The sequence below is a fragment of the Solanum dulcamara genome, chromosome 9 (assembly GCF_947179165.1).
Source record: "Solanum dulcamara chromosome 9, daSolDulc1.2, whole genome shotgun sequence".
NCBI lineage: Eukaryota > Viridiplantae > Streptophyta > Magnoliopsida > Solanales > Solanaceae > Solanum > Solanum dulcamara.
In genome coordinates, this window is record NC_077245.1 from 4266524 (window position 1) to 4284625 (window position 18102).

The 18102-nt window shown below is 35.9% G+C and overlaps 3 protein-coding genes across 3 annotated transcripts; all 3 read right to left on the reverse strand.

The window, feature by feature from the left end:
- Window positions 1-989: 989 nt before the first annotated feature.
- LOC129903275 (uncharacterized) lies at window positions 990-3025 on the reverse strand. Its single transcript, XM_055978784.1, has 3 exons — window positions 2328-3025; window positions 2031-2216; window positions 990-1582 (listed from the first exon to the last, which is right to left on the reverse strand). The coding sequence occupies exons 1-3, from the start codon at window positions 2820-2822 to the stop codon at window positions 1301-1303; spliced, it is 963 nt and encodes a 320-aa protein (XP_055834759.1). The 5' UTR covers window positions 2823-3025; the 3' UTR covers window positions 990-1300.
- A 4885-nt stretch (window positions 3026-7910) lies between these two features.
- LOC129903880 (subtilisin-like protease SBT3) lies at window positions 7911-10557 on the reverse strand. The gene is made up of 2 exons (XM_055979392.1): window positions 8651-10557; window positions 7911-8555 (listed from the first exon to the last, which is right to left on the reverse strand). Exons 1-2 carry the CDS (start codon window positions 10368-10370, stop codon window positions 8002-8004), a joined length of 2274 nt encoding a protein of 757 aa, XP_055835367.1. The 5' UTR covers window positions 10371-10557; the 3' UTR covers window positions 7911-8001.
- Window positions 10558-15223: 4666 nt separating this feature from the next.
- Window positions 15224-17557, reverse strand: LOC129903858 (subtilisin-like protease SBT3). The gene has a single exon (XM_055979373.1). It carries the CDS (start codon window positions 17552-17554, stop codon window positions 15290-15292), a length of 2265 nt encoding a protein of 754 aa, XP_055835348.1. The 5' UTR covers window positions 17555-17557; the 3' UTR covers window positions 15224-15289.
- Window positions 17558-18102: the final 545 nt, after the last annotated feature.

Sequence of the window (18102 nt, forward strand, 5' to 3'; positions counted from 1 at the left end):
AAATACGTGTAAAAGAGAAATATGACAGAGTAAGTAATACTACTTAAAGATAGAAGAAGAATACTCGTGACTGTTTCATCCGTTACAGACACTGGACTTCATTCTCCATGTGACCCTTCGAAGTTTTTTGAAGTTAAATGCGCAGACATATAACAACTCCTACTGTGTCTCATTCCTTATGATGATTCAGACGAGTTTAAAATTCTACTACAATAAATTTCTTCACTTAGTATTATCCGTTTCGATTTAAGTATATGATCTGATCGTGAAAAAAGTTTTACATTATTAAACTCATTTTGATAATAGAGGAATGTCAAAAGTATTGAACAATTTAGATTTCTTCCTTATTTTTCTATTTTTCTATTTTTCTTGCATCAGTATGTAACAGTTTTACTTCTTTCTTGCGAGATCTTCTGATAGAAAGAAATAGAGGATATACACAAAGCATCATCATAAATAAAATGATAATATCTGCATTTTGCAGATTTTATGGACTTTTTAAGTGTTGTCATTATTAAAGATGGGAACTATTGAATGTCAATACCTCTGTCACTATCAAAATTTTGGCTACAAAATTGATTTCAGGCAAAACTTATACTCCAATGGTGTGAATATACAAAGCATCATAAATAAATGATAATATCTGCATTTTGCAGATTTTGTGGCCTTATTAAGTGACATGCCAATTAAAATAAGTGAACTATTGAATGTCAATACTGTTGTCTCTATCAAAGTGTGGCTACAAAATTGATTTCAAGCTAAACTTAGTACTCCAATGGTGTGAAAACTTAGTCGCTTGGTTGGTTTACTATCTCAAGTGAAAACTTAGTCGCTTGGTTGGTTTACTATCTCAAGTTACATCTTGTTGGAAGTTGGTAATGATTCGATCTCCTTCCCCTACCCCAATTTTTTTTACAAAAACTCTGATGGTGGAAACTCAGAAACTCAAGAAACCATTATTCATTCATAACTTGTATCACACACTAATATACTAATATTGAAAATAAGTAGTACTATTCAACTTCCAAATAAATAAACAAATCAATCTATATCGTATAGATTATTACAGATTATAATAACAAGGTAAATTAACACGAGAAATGAATATTTGTCACATCCTTGTGCTGTCCATTTTCCAGTGTAACAGCCTGTCCACATTCCACTCCAGAGAGAGTTGGTAAGTAGTGAGGCAAAAGATAGAGACCACAAACTGCCCCAATAGCTATCAATTCACTTTGTTGACAATCAAGATTGAGAAAAAAAGATCAAAACTTTACCAACTCAGATAGCTCAATAATCATCAACTGTAGGTACAATTCTTTAGTGGAATTGCAACGTTCATCTTCTGGGGATGAAGAGTAAGTAAACAATCAATTGTCTTGTAGAACTTGGGCTTCACCACTTTGCCTAAAACATAAGCTCTTGATCTAAGCTTGAAGTTCAATTTCAGTGGCACTGGCAATGGAGTTGCCCCTGCTGGGGTGCTCAAACTTGCTCCACCTCCATATAATGGGATCTTGTTTCCTATCACTGATACAGATACAACTCTTTGGCTCTTTCTTGATTGGTAGAATTTCTTCATCTGTTTCATCAACCCATTTCACATATCAATAAAAATTGAAAAAAATAATCATCCATATTGGTGCCACAAGAGCTCAGATTTAGGATACAACAATAACATACCGATTGTCTGTGGCGACACCAACATTTCACTAAAGGGGTCAAAATATGAAGAAATAAAGCACACAAAGAAGCCAAAGGGGTTCTAACATCAATTTTAACCATGTATAAATATTGTAATTTTATGGGAAGAGAATTCAAATGAACCCTCGGCCCTAACGGGCTCGACCCCTGCCCAGTGTATCTGAGGAGCATAGAGCGTATGCTGATGGCTACTCCTGGTAGAAAGACGGTTTATAATAGAAACTCAGCTCAAGAAAATAACAGTTCAGATAGTAACAGAATCTGTGACAAAACAATACGATAATCGAGTTACAAATTTAGAATAAAAGCTAGTTAAAAATGCTTACTGCTCCGGATCCAATTGTGAGTTCTGAAAATGAGAGATCAAGAGGGGATGATGTGACATGTACACCAAAAAAAGATGCAGTGTTACGGTAAAGGAATTTCACAGTAGCATTCATGGAGATCATATCAGTTGCTACTCCTGTAGCATCAGAACCAGCTTGAATCCCAAATCGATCAAATTTAATACTCTGAAATCACAATTCAACAAATACCCATTTCAGATCTCCCATCAAATCAACAAATTTTCTTATTTGTAGAATCAAAATGATAAAAAAAAAAAAACATAAAAAAGTACTTACCCTCATGGTAATTTTGGGTTTCTGAGGTCTACTAGCACCCCATAGAATGAGAGCAAAGAAGGAGAAAAGGATGAAGAAACCAACAACAAAAGCAAGGACATAGCACCGGCGGGGTAGAGATTTACTCGATCTATCATCTTCAAGAAGCCCTTCTTCTTCAATAACATCACATTCCTTCCAGGGCTTCTGCCCTTTGCGATGGTGGCGACTGCCGGCTGCGGCGGCGTCGTTGGGTAAAATCTTCCGGGATCCAGGCTTGAGGGAGCCAGAGAATCGAGTGGAGGAGGAATCACGGGAGTGACGGCCGACGGAGGAGTGAGAGTGAGGAGGAGAACCCATTGGACTGATCACAGGAGTAGAGTGAAACGACGTCGTTGTCTTCTCGCCATCGTGAGAATCACGTGACGGACTCTGAACGTAATACACCGGCCGGCGACTATTATCCGGCGATGAAGGAGCCAAGCTCGTATCTTCTGAATCAGTTTTTGTGTGCATTTTTTTTTTATTTTGCTTGAGCCAAGAATTGATGAAAGAAGAAAAAGAAGAAGAATTGGTATAGGGTAGACAGTGAAATTGGTGTCTAGAATTTAATATGCAAAATGCAAGTACATAGTTTAATTGACGCAACCAAAACTGTTTATGTTTTATTACTCACCGACGGGACAAAAGTGGATAATAATAATAGGCCTAATAAACATTATTGAGGATGGAAAATGTTAGAAGGTCTTTTAGTCTCATTGATCAAATACAGCTGCCATAGAGTTGGCAACTCTAGTCTCTAGCAATACCACGCGTATTCAAGATTTCTACTTCGGAGATTAAAATTTACAAACCTTTTAACTCTTTTTGAGAGTTAATATTTGAAATTAAATTGAATTAAAATAATTAAATTACATTTGTTATATGCCGAAATATCTTTTTCTTTTTTTCCTTTTTGTTGTGTTTACATTTTTCTTTGAATGTTGAAATAATGTCCAAGTGGAAAAACTAATAAAGAAAAATGTGGGTGGGGTTCGGTGGAATGGGATCCACATTTTAACATTCATACCATGTGAGTTGAGAAAAAGGCAACCCATTTCTTTTGTATACTTTCTTTTACAAGTAATAATTAAGAAATAAAGCATGTGGAATGATGCATTGTACTATCTACTTTTCTCTCGTCTAAGGCAACCCAAGATGCTTCTGGTCATACAGTTTATTGAGGCAAAATAATGTGCTAGCGGAAAGTAACAATCTAGTGAACATATGAAAGTCAGATCATATTATCCAGGTTATATAAAGTGTGGAATGATGCAAAGGAAAAAAACATTCTTTATTTTATTTTTGTGGCCCAGTTTTAGATAGGAATTCAAAGATAAAATTTATCTGCTGTATGTATAAGAGAAGAGATAGATTTTTTCTAATTTGGTGTCGGAAGATGAAGCAACAATGCCAAATGATCCTTGGTCTGTTTCAGGTCTTTGTTTGCTGGAATATCATCATGAAAAAGGGCACTAGTACTAGAATGAACGAATCGGATTAGTGATACAACAATTTGCTTTGTATAGGTTATTGTATCACGAATACAAAAAGGAATTATTGTATCACTGATATAGAGTGAATTTCAGAAACTTTTTGCTATGTTTGTAACTAGGCCACAAACTATTGCTATTTTTGAAATTTTCCCGAATACTTGGCACAGTAGATTCAACCAACAAAGGCCTATCTAGTCTTGTTGGACCGCCTCCTAGAATCCAAGAAAGAAGCCCATCCATTTAACGTGGCCTTTTTTATTTGGGCTTAGAAAGGTCATTATAAATATTGAAAATATTATTTAAATACACAACTTATTTTATCATATTTTCTAAAAATATTTATCATTTTAAAAAAATACAAAAATCTCTACTGCCTTCTATTCTCAAATTCATCACTTTACACGATGTATCGATCGGATACATCACTTTATCGGGACGTATGTTATGTATCGGGATGGTGAGTGATGTATCCGGAACCGAGACGCTATGTATCGGGGTATTTTTGAGATGTATCCGAATTTCACCAAATTTAAGGAATTTTGATAATTTGAAAAAGAGTAAAGATATTATGTAATTAACTTTTAACACTATAAAATTTGTGTAATTCCTAGGTACACATTTTATGAAGTCGATTAACTTGCAGCAGGTGTCCCTTTTGAAGGTTAGTACTTAATTTTTGTCTTGGTTTTCAGTGACATAATTTTTTTCAAAAATATATTCGAACGGACATAGCTTGCACAAAGTTATGCCCCGTGCTTGTTAAAAGTTATGTTGGACAAACCATTACCGTAATTTTGAGCAAATTATGTCGCATCAAACTACTTTTGCAAAACTTTAAACAAGATAAAAAATTAAATAGTTATCTGAAATAATCCTGTTTGTGGCAAATCTTCCTATGAGTCTTATTTTGGACGTTTTCTCTATAAACTTACAATGTTGGGCAGCGTAAACAAATTGATCCATGAAATTTGTATAGAAGTTTGGATCAATAGATAAGTATTGTCTTCAAGACAATTACTCATTAATTACGCTTTCATAATTCAAATATATATAATTTTAAATGATCATTATACACCAATATTGCATATACCTCGTCAATGTGACCATCTTCTACAACCATATACCATTGAGCTGAACATTTTTTAATTGGATAACTTCTTTTTAATTTATTGAACACAATGCTTATATGTGATACCAAACATGCTTGGAGAATTGGACTTGGGACATTACACTTAATTGTTAGGATATGGCCCAAGTTTCAGTCAAAGGCCCATGGCCTAATTCTATTTATAAAAAAATTGGAATAATTATCCTTATTTGGTTTTTAATTCTATTTGGAAAAGGATTGAAATTATAATCATATTTGGAGTTGGTTTTAGCTTTAGGAAAAAGTATCACTCTATAAATAGAATGATTTGAGAGAATTATGTAATTGCTTATTAGTAGTGTCTTTGAGAGAAATTAGGCACATAAGAGAGGTTTTTGAGAGAGTTTTAAACAAGAGAGAAGAAAAGGGTGTTTTCCGCAACAGTTTTGTCTCACCGATTAGAAAAGTTCAAATTGCGTTTTTGATTAATTAACTGTTGGATCGGCTTGAAATTTTTACTAAGTGTTCCTAACGTCTTAGTGTTTGATTTGAACGGTGAAGATAGGATTTAATGGTCAACAACATCTCAGTTTAGGTCCTGAACTGTAGCTCTATTTTGGATAATTTTCTTTCTATTACTTTTGTTGGTATAATTATTGCTTCTCCTTCCTTGACAATTATTGTCTAGCCATTTAAGAGAATATTTGTAACCCTCTTATTGTTATAGTGGAGCAATTCAGATTTCGAAAATCTCATAATTGTCATTTCGATTTGAAGGATTTTTTTCACGTTAAATTTGATGTTATTTATTTTTTCTATTTTTGAATTTGAATCCTTCCGTCATAACACTGATTATGTATATGGACACACAATATTAGTGTGGAGATCCTCACGGACTATATGAAACCAAAATAGCAAAATAGACAAAATACAGATGGCTTTCACTAATGGAACGTTCGTCAATACTTTTCCCTTACATTAAGGAAAAGATAACAAGACAAGAGCTGCCCCTTTCAGTTCCAGTTTACAGGTTTGTGAATTTTAATTCAACTAACACTACTTGAGATATCGTTCAGTATTCTAAAAATAAATTTTTATTTTTATTTTATAATTTTTAATATATCAATAAGAGATAACTGGTAAAGTTGCTGCCATGTGATCAGGAGGTCACGGGTTCAAGCCTTGGAAACAGCCTCTGGCAGAAATGCAAGGTAAGGCTGCGTACAACAGACCCTTGTGGTCGGGCCCTTCCCCGGACCCTGCGCATAGCGGGAGCTTAAGTGCACCGAACTGCCCTTATTTATTTTTCAAATTATAATACTAAATATTTATTAATAGAAATAATGTGTCAATTTTTTTTTTTTTTTATGGATGTGTCAAATTGAAATTGACTAGTAAGAGTAAACAATGAAATATATATATAATATTGTCCGAATCTGAAGAGATACTATTTGCATCATTCCGTTGAGGCGGGAGATCAAAGATGTTGGCTTGATATTTATAAATGGGTTCGATAAAGTTCAATAACTTTGACTTCGATCTTATTATAATAAAAAAAACCTAAATATATACTCTCTAATTAAAAAAAAAAAGCCCCTAAATATATACTCTTTCTGTCTCAATTTTTTAAGACATTTTTTTATTTTTAATCAATTTCAGAAAGACATTTTTGATATAATTTCGTATCTAATTTCATTGTTCTCAGTTTACTCTTAATGATATAATTTATAGCCACAAGAATTTCATAACTTATCTTAGATCACAAGTGGCTCGAACCCACAAGTTGAAGCTGGAGAATGCTTACCACCTGAATAATTTCATTTTATTCAAGAAAAAGAACTAGCCAAATATGAAAATTTTGTGTTTTTTTTAGAAAAAGAAAAATCCAATTACACTAAAAAAAAATCAAGGCAACATCCAACCAAAATTATCCGAAAATCCAAAATTTATAAAGTTAAAATCCGACATCTGCATCTGGATTAGGCTTGAGTCCTCAACAGAAGTGAACATATAAAGAAGTTTAATTTTTTAGAAGAGAAGTGTGAGTTATCATCTTGAGATTCTCAACTGACGCTGGCAGAAAGAGTACACTACTCAAATGGCGATATTGGAAGCTTCATCCAAGAAATGGGCTTATTTTAGAGCATGCAGTCACGGGAGGGCACCGATTTTTGGCTCATCTTCCGGCCCCGTGGACCCACAAACAGTCACGAATTTAAAATTTTCATTAATTAGTATGAAAAATAACAATATAGTGCTTGTAATTTTAACTTGAAATCTTAAAAAAAAATTCTCGTATTGTATGTATTCAAAATATATATATATAAACACACATTAAAATTTTAAAAAATATCTTATATATAGAATGGAATTTTTGCTAAAGTGGGTCCAGATGTTCGTCCCCTGCCCATAAACGTGTACAATTTTTTCTACAATCATAAAAAAAATTTGGACCATGATTATATATATCCTCTAGCTCGTGATCACTAGTGTTCACTATCAATTTGTCAACACAGCTGGCCCATATCCTTGAACAATTTTTCGAACAGAAGATACAAATATATTTAATTCACTGACGGGCATGATAGAATGATTTAAGATTTCCTCATGCTTAGCTAGATGGTCTTAGAATTTCCGTTTGGAAAATAGGAATTTTTATAGGACGCACTTTATTCCCTAAAATTCACGTAGAGAAATTAAAATATGATATAATTTCTCGTAAAAAAATTCCATTATTCATTATCCGGGTTGGACATTGTTAAATTATATAAACGGCTAAGACTAAATCAGACCAGCCCGTTTTGACAACTCTATATAATATACTTGAAAAAAGTCTTAATCAGTAAGAGGTCTTATCATAATATGTTTATTAATAATTCCAAATCTTTTAACCAAATATTCACTTAGGTGTTTGATAAGTTAGAGTAATTGAGAAGCTCAAGTAATCTGCAAGTTGTCACTTTTACTGACTGCACAAAAACAAATGTGAAGAATATATAAGTTTATTTCACATTAATTATGTGTTACAATATCACATTTAAAAGACAATTAGTTAAGAGATCATTTCACTATATCAGTTATGTCCTGACAAAGGATCCACTCTTATACTTGTTGCAACAATTGGACTTATGACTATGTATTTTCCTCCAGTTTCCACCCAACTCAATGAACCATCAACCACAATATCATCCATAATTGTTGGACCTTCTATTCTTAGCTTGTAGCTTTGCTTTTCATACTTCTCTTTGAAAACCAACTTATTTGGTACAACACTAACTTTAAATTTATCCATTGGAGTGAGCTTTGCTGTGTATACTGATGTACCATCTTGTAAGTTAGTTACTGTTCTTTTGAATTCTTGAATCCTTTTAGGATCCGAATAGCTGCTGTTTCGGTTGAAATAGCCAATGAAAGATGGATAGTTTAAGTCCAATGATGGGTTGGAACAAGTAGAAGAGGAGGATCTTGTGATGGTTTGCATTTGTTTGGATGTGAAGTTCAAAGCACAGAGGAGATCAACATAATCTTGTGGTGTTGCATCATAGATGAGTCCGGGATTTAGCGCCTTGTTTGGATCGATATGTCCAGCTCCCATAGCTAGAGGAGAAGCAGCAGCATTCTTCAAACCTGTTGAGACATAATATGGTTCAATATTTCCATGTGTTTGTCCTATGAAAAAGAGTCGAGCTTTTAGATGAGATGGTCACACAGTTCAACATTACCTATGTCTTGGATGGGGCTTTGTGTGTTGTCCAATACGTAGGCTGTGGTCATCATGGCGGATCGGATAGCTGCAGGGCTCCATTCAGGGTGTGCTCCTTTTAGAAGTGCTGCTACACCAGAAGCATGTGGACATGACATTGATGTACCTGATATAATGTTGAAATTACTAAAAAGTTTTCCTGATGTAACTTCAGTAACCGGTGTTTGTTGTGGCCATGAAGCAAGTATTAAGGCACCAGGAGCCATGAGATCAGGCTTGAGAATTATAGGACAGCTTGGTGATGGTCCTCTTGAGCTATAACTAGCTACTTTTGGTGCTGGTTTAGCACCAATACGTGTCACTTGGAATTCAATCTTTGCGTTAGGTGTAGAGTCGCTCCTAACGTACTTGAGAACTTTATCACCCTCTTGAAAGTTCAAAAACACAGCTGGGAATTCACTTTGGAGGTAGAATTCCAAGTCAGTTGAATTAGTTATGAAGACTGCACCAGCAACTTTTGAATTTCTTACATTGTAGACGTCCTCGCTAACTGAATCATTCCTGTCAATACAGACCACTATTTTGTGTGCATTTTTCTGCAGTTCCTTATCATCTTGGCAATCAACATAGCTAATTGAACTTTCACTTGAACTAGAATTCCCCGGGTAGAGTGATAAGCCAGTGACCGAAATTCCATTTCCAAGTGTTAGTGTGCCAATAAACTCGCGGTCAACTGTGCCAGCAGCAACAGTGAGCACCCAAGGTGTTCCATTGTGCAAAGTTTCATAATAAGGCCCTTCATTTCCTGCAGAGGTGGAAACAAATATACCTTTCTCCAATGCAGCAAATGCGGCAATTGCAACAGGGTCTTCGTGTAGTGGAAGCGAGTCTATGCCTAATGACAAGGACAATACATCTACACCATCTGCTATTGCTTGATCAATTGCTGCAAGAATATCAGACAAGAATACACCTTCTTTCCATAGAGCCTTGTACATGGCCACATGAGCCTTTGGTGCTATGCCTGTAGCTGTTCCAGTGGCATAGCCAAAAAAAGATGCACCCTCTACACGACTTCCAGCGGCCGTGGAAGAAGTGTGAGTCCCATGTCCATCTGTATCACGAGCAGAATCCATAGAAATGGTAAGATTCGGATTGTTGGCAAGTAGGCCTTTATTGAAGTAACGAGCGCCAATGAGTTTCTTATTGCACAAAGAGGAATTGAACTGAGTTCCACTTTCACATTCTCCTTTCCATCTTGATGGTACTTCATTCATCCCAACATCACTATAACTTCTACTCTCAGGCCATATCCCGGTGTCAACTAATCCAACTATGACATCTTTTCCATAATCGGACTCTGGTGTAGGCCATACACCAGACTCAGAGTTGAGGCCAAGGAATTGGGATGTGTGAGTTGTGTCAATTTTAACCGACATATCCTTAATCGAAGAAACATAGCCCGGAGAATTCTTAATAGCTTCTATTTCAGAAGGAGAAAGACTTGCACTGAAACCATTGATGGCATTACTATAAGTATAAACTAGTTTAGAGGACAAGAAGTCTTTGCTACTTGTCCTGCTATCTGATACAGAAGAAAGTGTTGTCAAGTACCAACTATGATGGCTAGAAAAAACTTTTGGCATGGCTGACAAATCCATATGAATGATATAAGTTTCTGACTTTGCCAATTGAATTATAGAAAGCAACCAAATACACAAGGCAATATGATTTGCCATGTTGAGTAATATTACTGAAGGATATTTTCTTGAACATAAGCTAATTTACTTATATAGAGGAGTGAGAGGTATGGGAAGCCAACGTATTCTCTTAATTCCAAATTGTCCATCACTTTGTCCATAATTTCACTATGTACCAAATTGCCATATATTATTGGAAGCTTGCTACAATTTCAATTCTGCACCCTTCTTCAATCATACAATACTAGCTGTCTATTGATAATTCTCCATCTATCATTTTCAAAATTGCTTTAGTTCAAGACTTGTATTTTTCATCTTTAAATATAGGAACAAGATATTTCTGGCCTGATTAATCAACCGTTAAATATGTCGATCGATGCCGATGCTTTTAAGTAGTCATAATGCACAGTGATGGGAGAGGAGCCACCAAACTTACAATCTACTTATTTTTCTCTTAGACTCTTCTCCGTTCCTTTTTTTATCAATCTTTTCTCATATTGATAGTGACAACCAATATCTTATAGCCATGGGCAAAAAGACTAAAGGAAAGGAACCAAGATATGGCTTTAATTGCCTTGATATTTGTCACGATCCAACCCCGTAGGCCGTGATTGGGGTCCGACCTGGACACCCATATACATACCTATCAGATATAGTCAAGTTGAATTGCGAACAATATGATAACTTAAATAAGAACTCTAATGGGTCATAACGTTTTCATATAAATATATCCCTATCATTTGTCTCCTGAGGAGTCGCCACTAATCATATCATGAAAGGACACGCAAGCCGACAAGGCTGTCATTTCATATTAATATTCACAACACATCGTATAGACGCAGCTGAACAAAACTTACACACAACCCACACACATATGTCTACAGACCTCTAAGAGTGTCAACAATATCATATGGCGAGACAGGCCCCCGCCGTACCTCTGAATAAATGAATATATACATCAAAAAGATCAATACCCAAAAATCTAGGCTACGGTACAATGGAGCACTCCAAAATAGTTGAGTGGAAATCCTAAGTTGGCGGATCCTCGAAATGTGTGTTTGTACCTGCGGACATAAAACGCAGCCCCCCAAAGAGAGGGGGTCAGCACAAAATACGTACTAAGTATATAAAGCATAAAATACCACAAAGGAGATTACATCTGAAATAAGAGGTCAGGAGATAAGTATAATAATTAATAAATCACTGTACATGCATCTTATGAAATGAAGGCATGCATATCATCATTATAAACCGTACCCGACCCGTTTTGGGACTCGGTGTTACAATAATATCATTATATCATCATATATATATATATATATATATATATACCGTACCCGGCCCTCTAGCAAGAGACACGGTAAATATAGTAGTGTACACTTATACCGTACCCGGCTTATTATGGGACTCGGTGCCATAACCATATCATTGCATCATCATATCATCATATACATATATTATACCGTACCCCAGCCCTCTAGTAAGGGACTCAATGAAGATGTAGTGAAGCTGTGCACGATAGCATATTCGGCTCGAGACTCGGTGAAAGAAGTAATAACAACATGCACGAGCAGTGTGGTGAGTAACCATATACAAATTAAATCATCATCTAAGACTCACTAGAACAATCATAATGAACTATCATTTGAAGATCAGGATAGTAATCGTCTCAGGTACCCTCTGAATGCCATTAGGGACCATATCAAATGGAGCCTCAAGAATCATAGACATGTATCAAGATAATGCTAAACAACTTATGGAATCAGAGACATTTTTCATTGTAGAGTCCTTAGGAATAGGAGCTTATACATCCATTTACTATTCAACATATAGAAGGCTCGAGGGCAATAGTTCAACTACTTTAAGAGTTTTACCGTCAAGAAGTGAATAAGAGTCATGAATCATACTCAGAGCTTATGAATGGAATTACCCTCAATGCTTATATCATATATCACTTATATCTAAGACATGCCAAAAGAAAAGAGGGATAACTTTACATACCTGTTACAGATCCACCATATCCAAGCTTGCTTCGTTACCCCTTTAGCCTATTTAATATGAAAGTAACACTATTATGAATAAACTTTGACTTTCCAGCTTATAAATCTAAAACCAATCACTTATAGGAATCATTTCTTTGTTCACACTTTTTGATTAGTTAAGAATTTGACGAAAATTGGGCAGCATTTCTCCTATATAACTCGCCTAATCCGAACTTCCAATTAATCTCTAATTAGCACAGCAACACCAACAACAACGACCACCATCCACATACAATAAAAATACTTCAATATTATTCAATACAAGTTCTAAATAGCCCACCCAAAACCACGACATCAAAATACGATTTTTGATCTTTACTTCATAAAATCACAACCACACGGAAATGAGCACAATGTTGCTGTGAACAGCAACACCTATACTCATTTATAACTATATTTCCAGCCCTTCAACATATAAAAATTACCTTCAAATACAATACCATAATAATGACAACACTAATCAAACTTTAATCCAACTAGAACAACTTCAATTCTGACTATTTACAACGTCAATAATAACCATCTAATTTTCTTACCTTCAACTCCACTTAATACAAATTAATCTCTGCATTACAACATCATTAACTCCAATTTGAAAAGAAAAAACCCTACCTTAGCAACTTGGTTTCTCAACCTGGCTGAAAGTTGATGGCTTCGATTAACTCGATGTTGCTGCTCCTAAGATCACCCCACGTTGTTGTAGACTTTCTAAGGGTAGGATTTCTTTGTAAAGATTAGTTTTGGATCACTAATTAGGGTTGCAAGTTTAGCTAGCCATGGCTGAAGTTCTAAGTCTCTCTATCTCTCTATTTTTCTCTAAGTTAGGAAGAAGACTAATGAGCTAAAAATGAGCTCTTAGTCATTAGTTTAGGCCTATATACACCACCCTTGAGAGAGACACGTGTCAGCTCCTAAGGGTGACACGTTTTCAGCCCCTACACGTGTCCAGCCCCAAGGGTGACATGTGTCCAGCTCCTACACGTCCATCCCCTCCATGCTCCAATCAGCTGTTGCCACGTGTCTTGGTGGGGTCCACTTCAATAGGTGCATCACCTACTCATTCCAAGTAGGTGTATCACCTACTTACTCTTTTTGGTAGGTTCATAATCTAGTCTCACCTTAAGAACCTATGTGATCATTGCTACTTAAGCTCGACATGTACTCAAGTAGCTTAATTTTGTAAAACATCCAAACCGGTAGCTTAAGCAAGTAGGTCGATTACCACGACTCATTATTTGGCCTCCAACTCCTTTCAAATCCTTCCAAACCTATTTCCAACCATTACTACTCACATAGAACTAGTCTATACAAAATATGGGGCATTACATCCTCCCCTCTTTCGGATCATTTAGTAACGTCATGGATAACATGGATCACATGACAACTTTTAGAAAAGCTAAACAAATGTTCCCATGTACAAAAGTGCGGGGTATAACAATATTGTTCCATTAATCATGATGAACATTGCTTACCTATGATCCAAACAAAATTGTTTTAAAGTGTGTGGGGAGCCACCCATGTGTTTTAACTAAATAGAAGATAGGAGTCATTACGGGCGGAGTCAAGTAGGGCCGAAGGGGTTCATCTGAACCTCGTTCAACAGAAAATTACATTGTTATACATGGTTAAAATTATTTTTTTATGTATATATAATAGATGTTGAATCGTTTTTTACATCTTTATGTGTTTATTTCTTCATATTTTGCATCCCCATAGTGAAAATCCTGACACTGAAGACGGGAGTCACTATTCAAAATGCCAAAACCATTTGATACAACAAGACTTAAAAGTTGTGGAAAGTTCTTCCCACTAGTAATATGAAAGTTTTTGATAATAAAGAAGATCTTAAAAGTCAAGAGTCTTCATGAATGCAGCATAACAAGAAGATCTTCATTTTGTTTTTGTTGGTTTCTTAAGTGACTTTTAGAAGAAAAAGGTTCTTCAGCATGACGAAGGGTGGTATATTGTTTAGTCACGAGTCGTTTCAATCTGTGATTTTGGAAAGAAGAAAAAAAAAATATCTACACGATTAGGACACGTATATAAGAAATTTCGATACCCTTGTAAAAATGTTAATTCATATGTTATCACATGTTTAACTAGACAAATAGTTACTGTTGTACTTAATTTGAAACAAATTAAATTGTAAAAATTCTCTTATTCAATAGAATAAACCAAAATATAAGTTATCTGTTACTTGAAAGAATCTCCTACTAACTGAGATACTAAATTTGAAAGAAAACCAAAACAATAAGTAACCTTTAATTAGTTAAAAGAAAATCCTTCAACCTGAAATTATGTAATCACTAAAGACAACATAAATTGACACGTTATTTATTTTTTGTTTCCATAGCTTGGGGGGGAGGGGGGGAGAGGGGGGAGGATGTACCGTTGGAGTTGTAAGTTGTAACTGTCATTACCCCCCCAAAAAAAAAAATCCAAAGGAAAAGGTAAAGGTTTCCAGCACGTAACTGAGAATTATTTAATTATTGGAAATATAAGGCAGCAGTATGTTTAATAAAAAAAATGAGGCACTAACTTGTATAGGGAATCATGTGAACCTAACTCAATTATATGAATGGGTTAACAAATAAAAAAGAAGTGTATGTGGCATCAACGGACTACCTCGTGAAGTTCTAGAGTGTTTTTGATACATCTAGACTATAGTAATGCTAATATAATCAAGTATGGAAACAGTAAATTAAAAAAAAACACAAAAAATTGAAACAAAGAACAATGAAAGTAAACTTTCGATTGAGGATTTTCTTTTTTGGTATTATAATCTGGTATTCGAAATCTACTAATCCTACTAATTAAGATTCGTGTCAGTAGACTTATGAATTCAGAAATATAACTTTAAATTCCTCACATTTTGTTATTTCAATCTAGTTATTTATGTACCTATTTTTTTGGTGATTACCAAGTATGGATCATTGGTGCAACCACAATTGGACTTGTTACAGCATGGAGACCAATTACATCCACCCAAGTTAGCGATCCGAATACAACTTCTCCAGTTTTGTTACCGCTATATTCAACTGTCAATGTATAACTTAGCTTCTCATATTTGCTGCTGAAGGACAATCTTGGAGGATAAACACTAATGTTTGTGTTCGATGGCACGACCATATTTAAAGAATAGTTACCAGGACCATCGCCAACGTTTGTCACTGTCCTTACGAACTTCTGGCTCAGTGTTGGTGTAGTTTCATTTGTGTATAGCGCGATGAATGATGGGTAGTTAAGATCAGAAGATGCATTTTGACAAGTGTAGGTTGATGATCTTGTGATCGTCAATATTTGCTTGCGAGTGAATTTCATGGCGCATAAAAGGTTTACGTAGTCTTGTGGTGTGGCATCATAGATAAGGCCTGGATTCAGGGCGAAGTTTGGATTAACTAGCCCTGCTCCCATAGCCAGAGGAGTCGCAATACTGTAGTTTAGGCCTGAATCTTTGATAGGAGAATTTGTGTTGTCAATGTTGATGGCACCAGTGATCATTGCAGATCGGATTGCTGCTGGACTCCATTCAGGATGTGCGCCTTTAAGAAGTGCAGCAATGCCAGAGGAATGTGGACAAGCCATGGATGTTCCTGAAATCATCGCGAATTCATTGCTCAATCTGATATCCGGATATATTGAAGCTGCATAAACATTGGGAATCCAGGATGCTAAGACTAATGACCCTGGTGCCATTATGTCTGGCTTCAAGATTCCTTGATAGCTCGGTGAAGGGCCTCGTGATGTGTAAGATGCAACGACGGGTGCTGGTGTTGATCTCACAAATGTCTGTTGGAAGCTAATGCTGGCAACAGGATTTGCACCAGATTTAGCATAACTGATTACAGCTGCACCATCTTCAGGGCTGATAACAACACCAGGATATTCAAACTGTTCACTTTCGAAAATGTTCGGATTGTCAGAGATATATATAGCAGCTGGGGCAGAGGATTTAGCAATGGTATTTATTTGATCGAAGAAATCTCCATTTTCGCATATGAAGATTCCATAATTGAAGCTGGATATGGAAGTTGAATTGCAACTCGATAATGATTCGTTGTAGATTAGTGGGTACTCGTTGACAAGGGCGCTAGCAGGATACATTGACCATCCAGTGATCACTTGTCCATTTCCAAGAGTCAATTTCCCAGAAAGGACGCGATCAACAGAGCCAGCAGCAGTAGTCAAGAGCCAGGGGATTCCATTGTGGAGTGTTCCAGGAGTGACACCTGCATTTCCTGCTGAAGCGGAAACAAGAACACCTTTTTCCATGGCACCAAATGAAGCTATGGCAATAGGGTCTTCATACAATGGAACATTATTAAATCCCATAGAAATGGATATTACATCAACGCCATCAGCAACAGCTTGATCCATACCAGCAAGCACATCAGAAGCGAAGCGTCCTTCATCCCATATGACCTTATACATAGCAAGCCTAGCACGTGGCGCGACACCTCTTGCAGTGCCAGTTGCATAGCCAAAAAATGAAGCACCCTTGACATAATTTCCACCAACGGTTGATGAAGTATGCGTGCCATGACCTTGTGTATCCCTGCCTGAATTCATACTAATTGTGATATTAGGAATTGCAGCTTTAACTCCTTTGTTGAAGTATCGAACACCAATTAACTTCTTGTTACACATTGAAGCATAAAATTCTTGTCCAGGCTCACATATACCTTTCCATCTTGAAGGAATTTCAGTCATTCCATCGTCCTTGAAACTTCGACTCTCTGGCCATACTCCAGTATCAATGACACCAACAATCACGTCTTCGCCATAATCAGAAGCTGGCCACAGTCCTGACTCGGGATTCAGTCCGAGAAACTCAAACGTGTGAGTTGTGTCAAGAGTGACCATTTTATCAGCATAAGCCGAGACAAAACCAGGCAACTTTTCAAGAACTTGCAATTCATCCTCAGACATAACAGCACTGAATCCATGAAATGCATTGTCGTATGAATAAAGAAACCTTGTCGGATTTGTAGAACTTTCACTTGTTGGGTCTTTCAACTTGACAGTTTCAAGAATTGAAGAGTGCCATTGCTCATGACTAGTAAAAGCCTTGCGCATGAATGACTTGTCCATATGGATAATGTAAGTGGTTCTTTTTGCTGAGGCTGAATTAGCTAAGAAGAACAATATAAGAAGAAAAGGCACCACTTTAACTAATCCCATTTTTGGATTTACTTTCTTGTGCTACCTTCTTCATTTGCTCCAATGTGCACATATTTATACTAATGCCATGGAGCATTGTTCTGCTTTGAGAACCAATTTGATAAAGAATCAACTACCACGGACGGCCTTAAACTTTTGGGGTTTATTCTTAAGTAGGATTAGACCATTTTGTTTTAATATATTTGCATAGGTATATATCTTATTGGTATAATCCTCCATCAATATATACTATATTAAAAGAACCTACACCTAATCATTGTTAACTTTCTTGGCCGGTCTATTTTGTTATTTCCAAGATATCTTTACAAGTTCTTGAAATGTCCCCATAAAACTTCAAGCATATGGAGTAATGGGTAGTCTCTTTTAGTCTTTTTTCCTTGCTAATTGAGAACTCATTCCATCTGTACTTATTGCTATTTAAATGCTTATTCTTTTGTCTGGAAACATTGGAAGAGATCTTGTACCTTAGGCACATTAGGCTAGTAAAAATGGAGCGTCCAGAATGTCACATTCCTTTGTAATTCACTATTTTGGCAATCAGGTAGAAG

Excerpts from the sequence above, each read along its gene's own strand:
- LOC129903275 (XM_055978784.1), bottom strand. The coding sequence starts at position 2,822 with ATGCACACAAAAACTGATTCAGAAGATACGAGCTTGGCTCCTTCATCG. Across the intron at positions 2,217-2,327 it reads AACCCAAAATTACCATGAGG|AGTATTAAATTTGATCGATT; the intron begins GTAAGTACTTTT and ends TTGTGATTTCAG. Across the intron at positions 1,583-2,030 it reads TCACAATTGGATCCGGAGCA|ATGAAGAAATTCTACCAATC; the intron begins GTAAGCATTTTT and ends TTGATGAAACAG.
- LOC129903880 (XM_055979392.1), bottom strand. The coding sequence starts at position 10,370 with ATGGCAAATCATATTGCCTTGTGTATTTGGTTGCTTTCTATAATTCAA. Across the intron at positions 8,556-8,650 it reads AAGCCCCATCCAAGACATAG|GTTTGAAGAATGCTGCTGCT; the intron begins GTAATGTTGAAC and ends ATGTCTCAACAG.
- LOC129903858 (XM_055979373.1), bottom strand. The coding sequence starts at position 17,554 with ATGGGATTAGTTAAAGTGGTGCCTTTTCTTCTTATATTGTTCTTCTTA.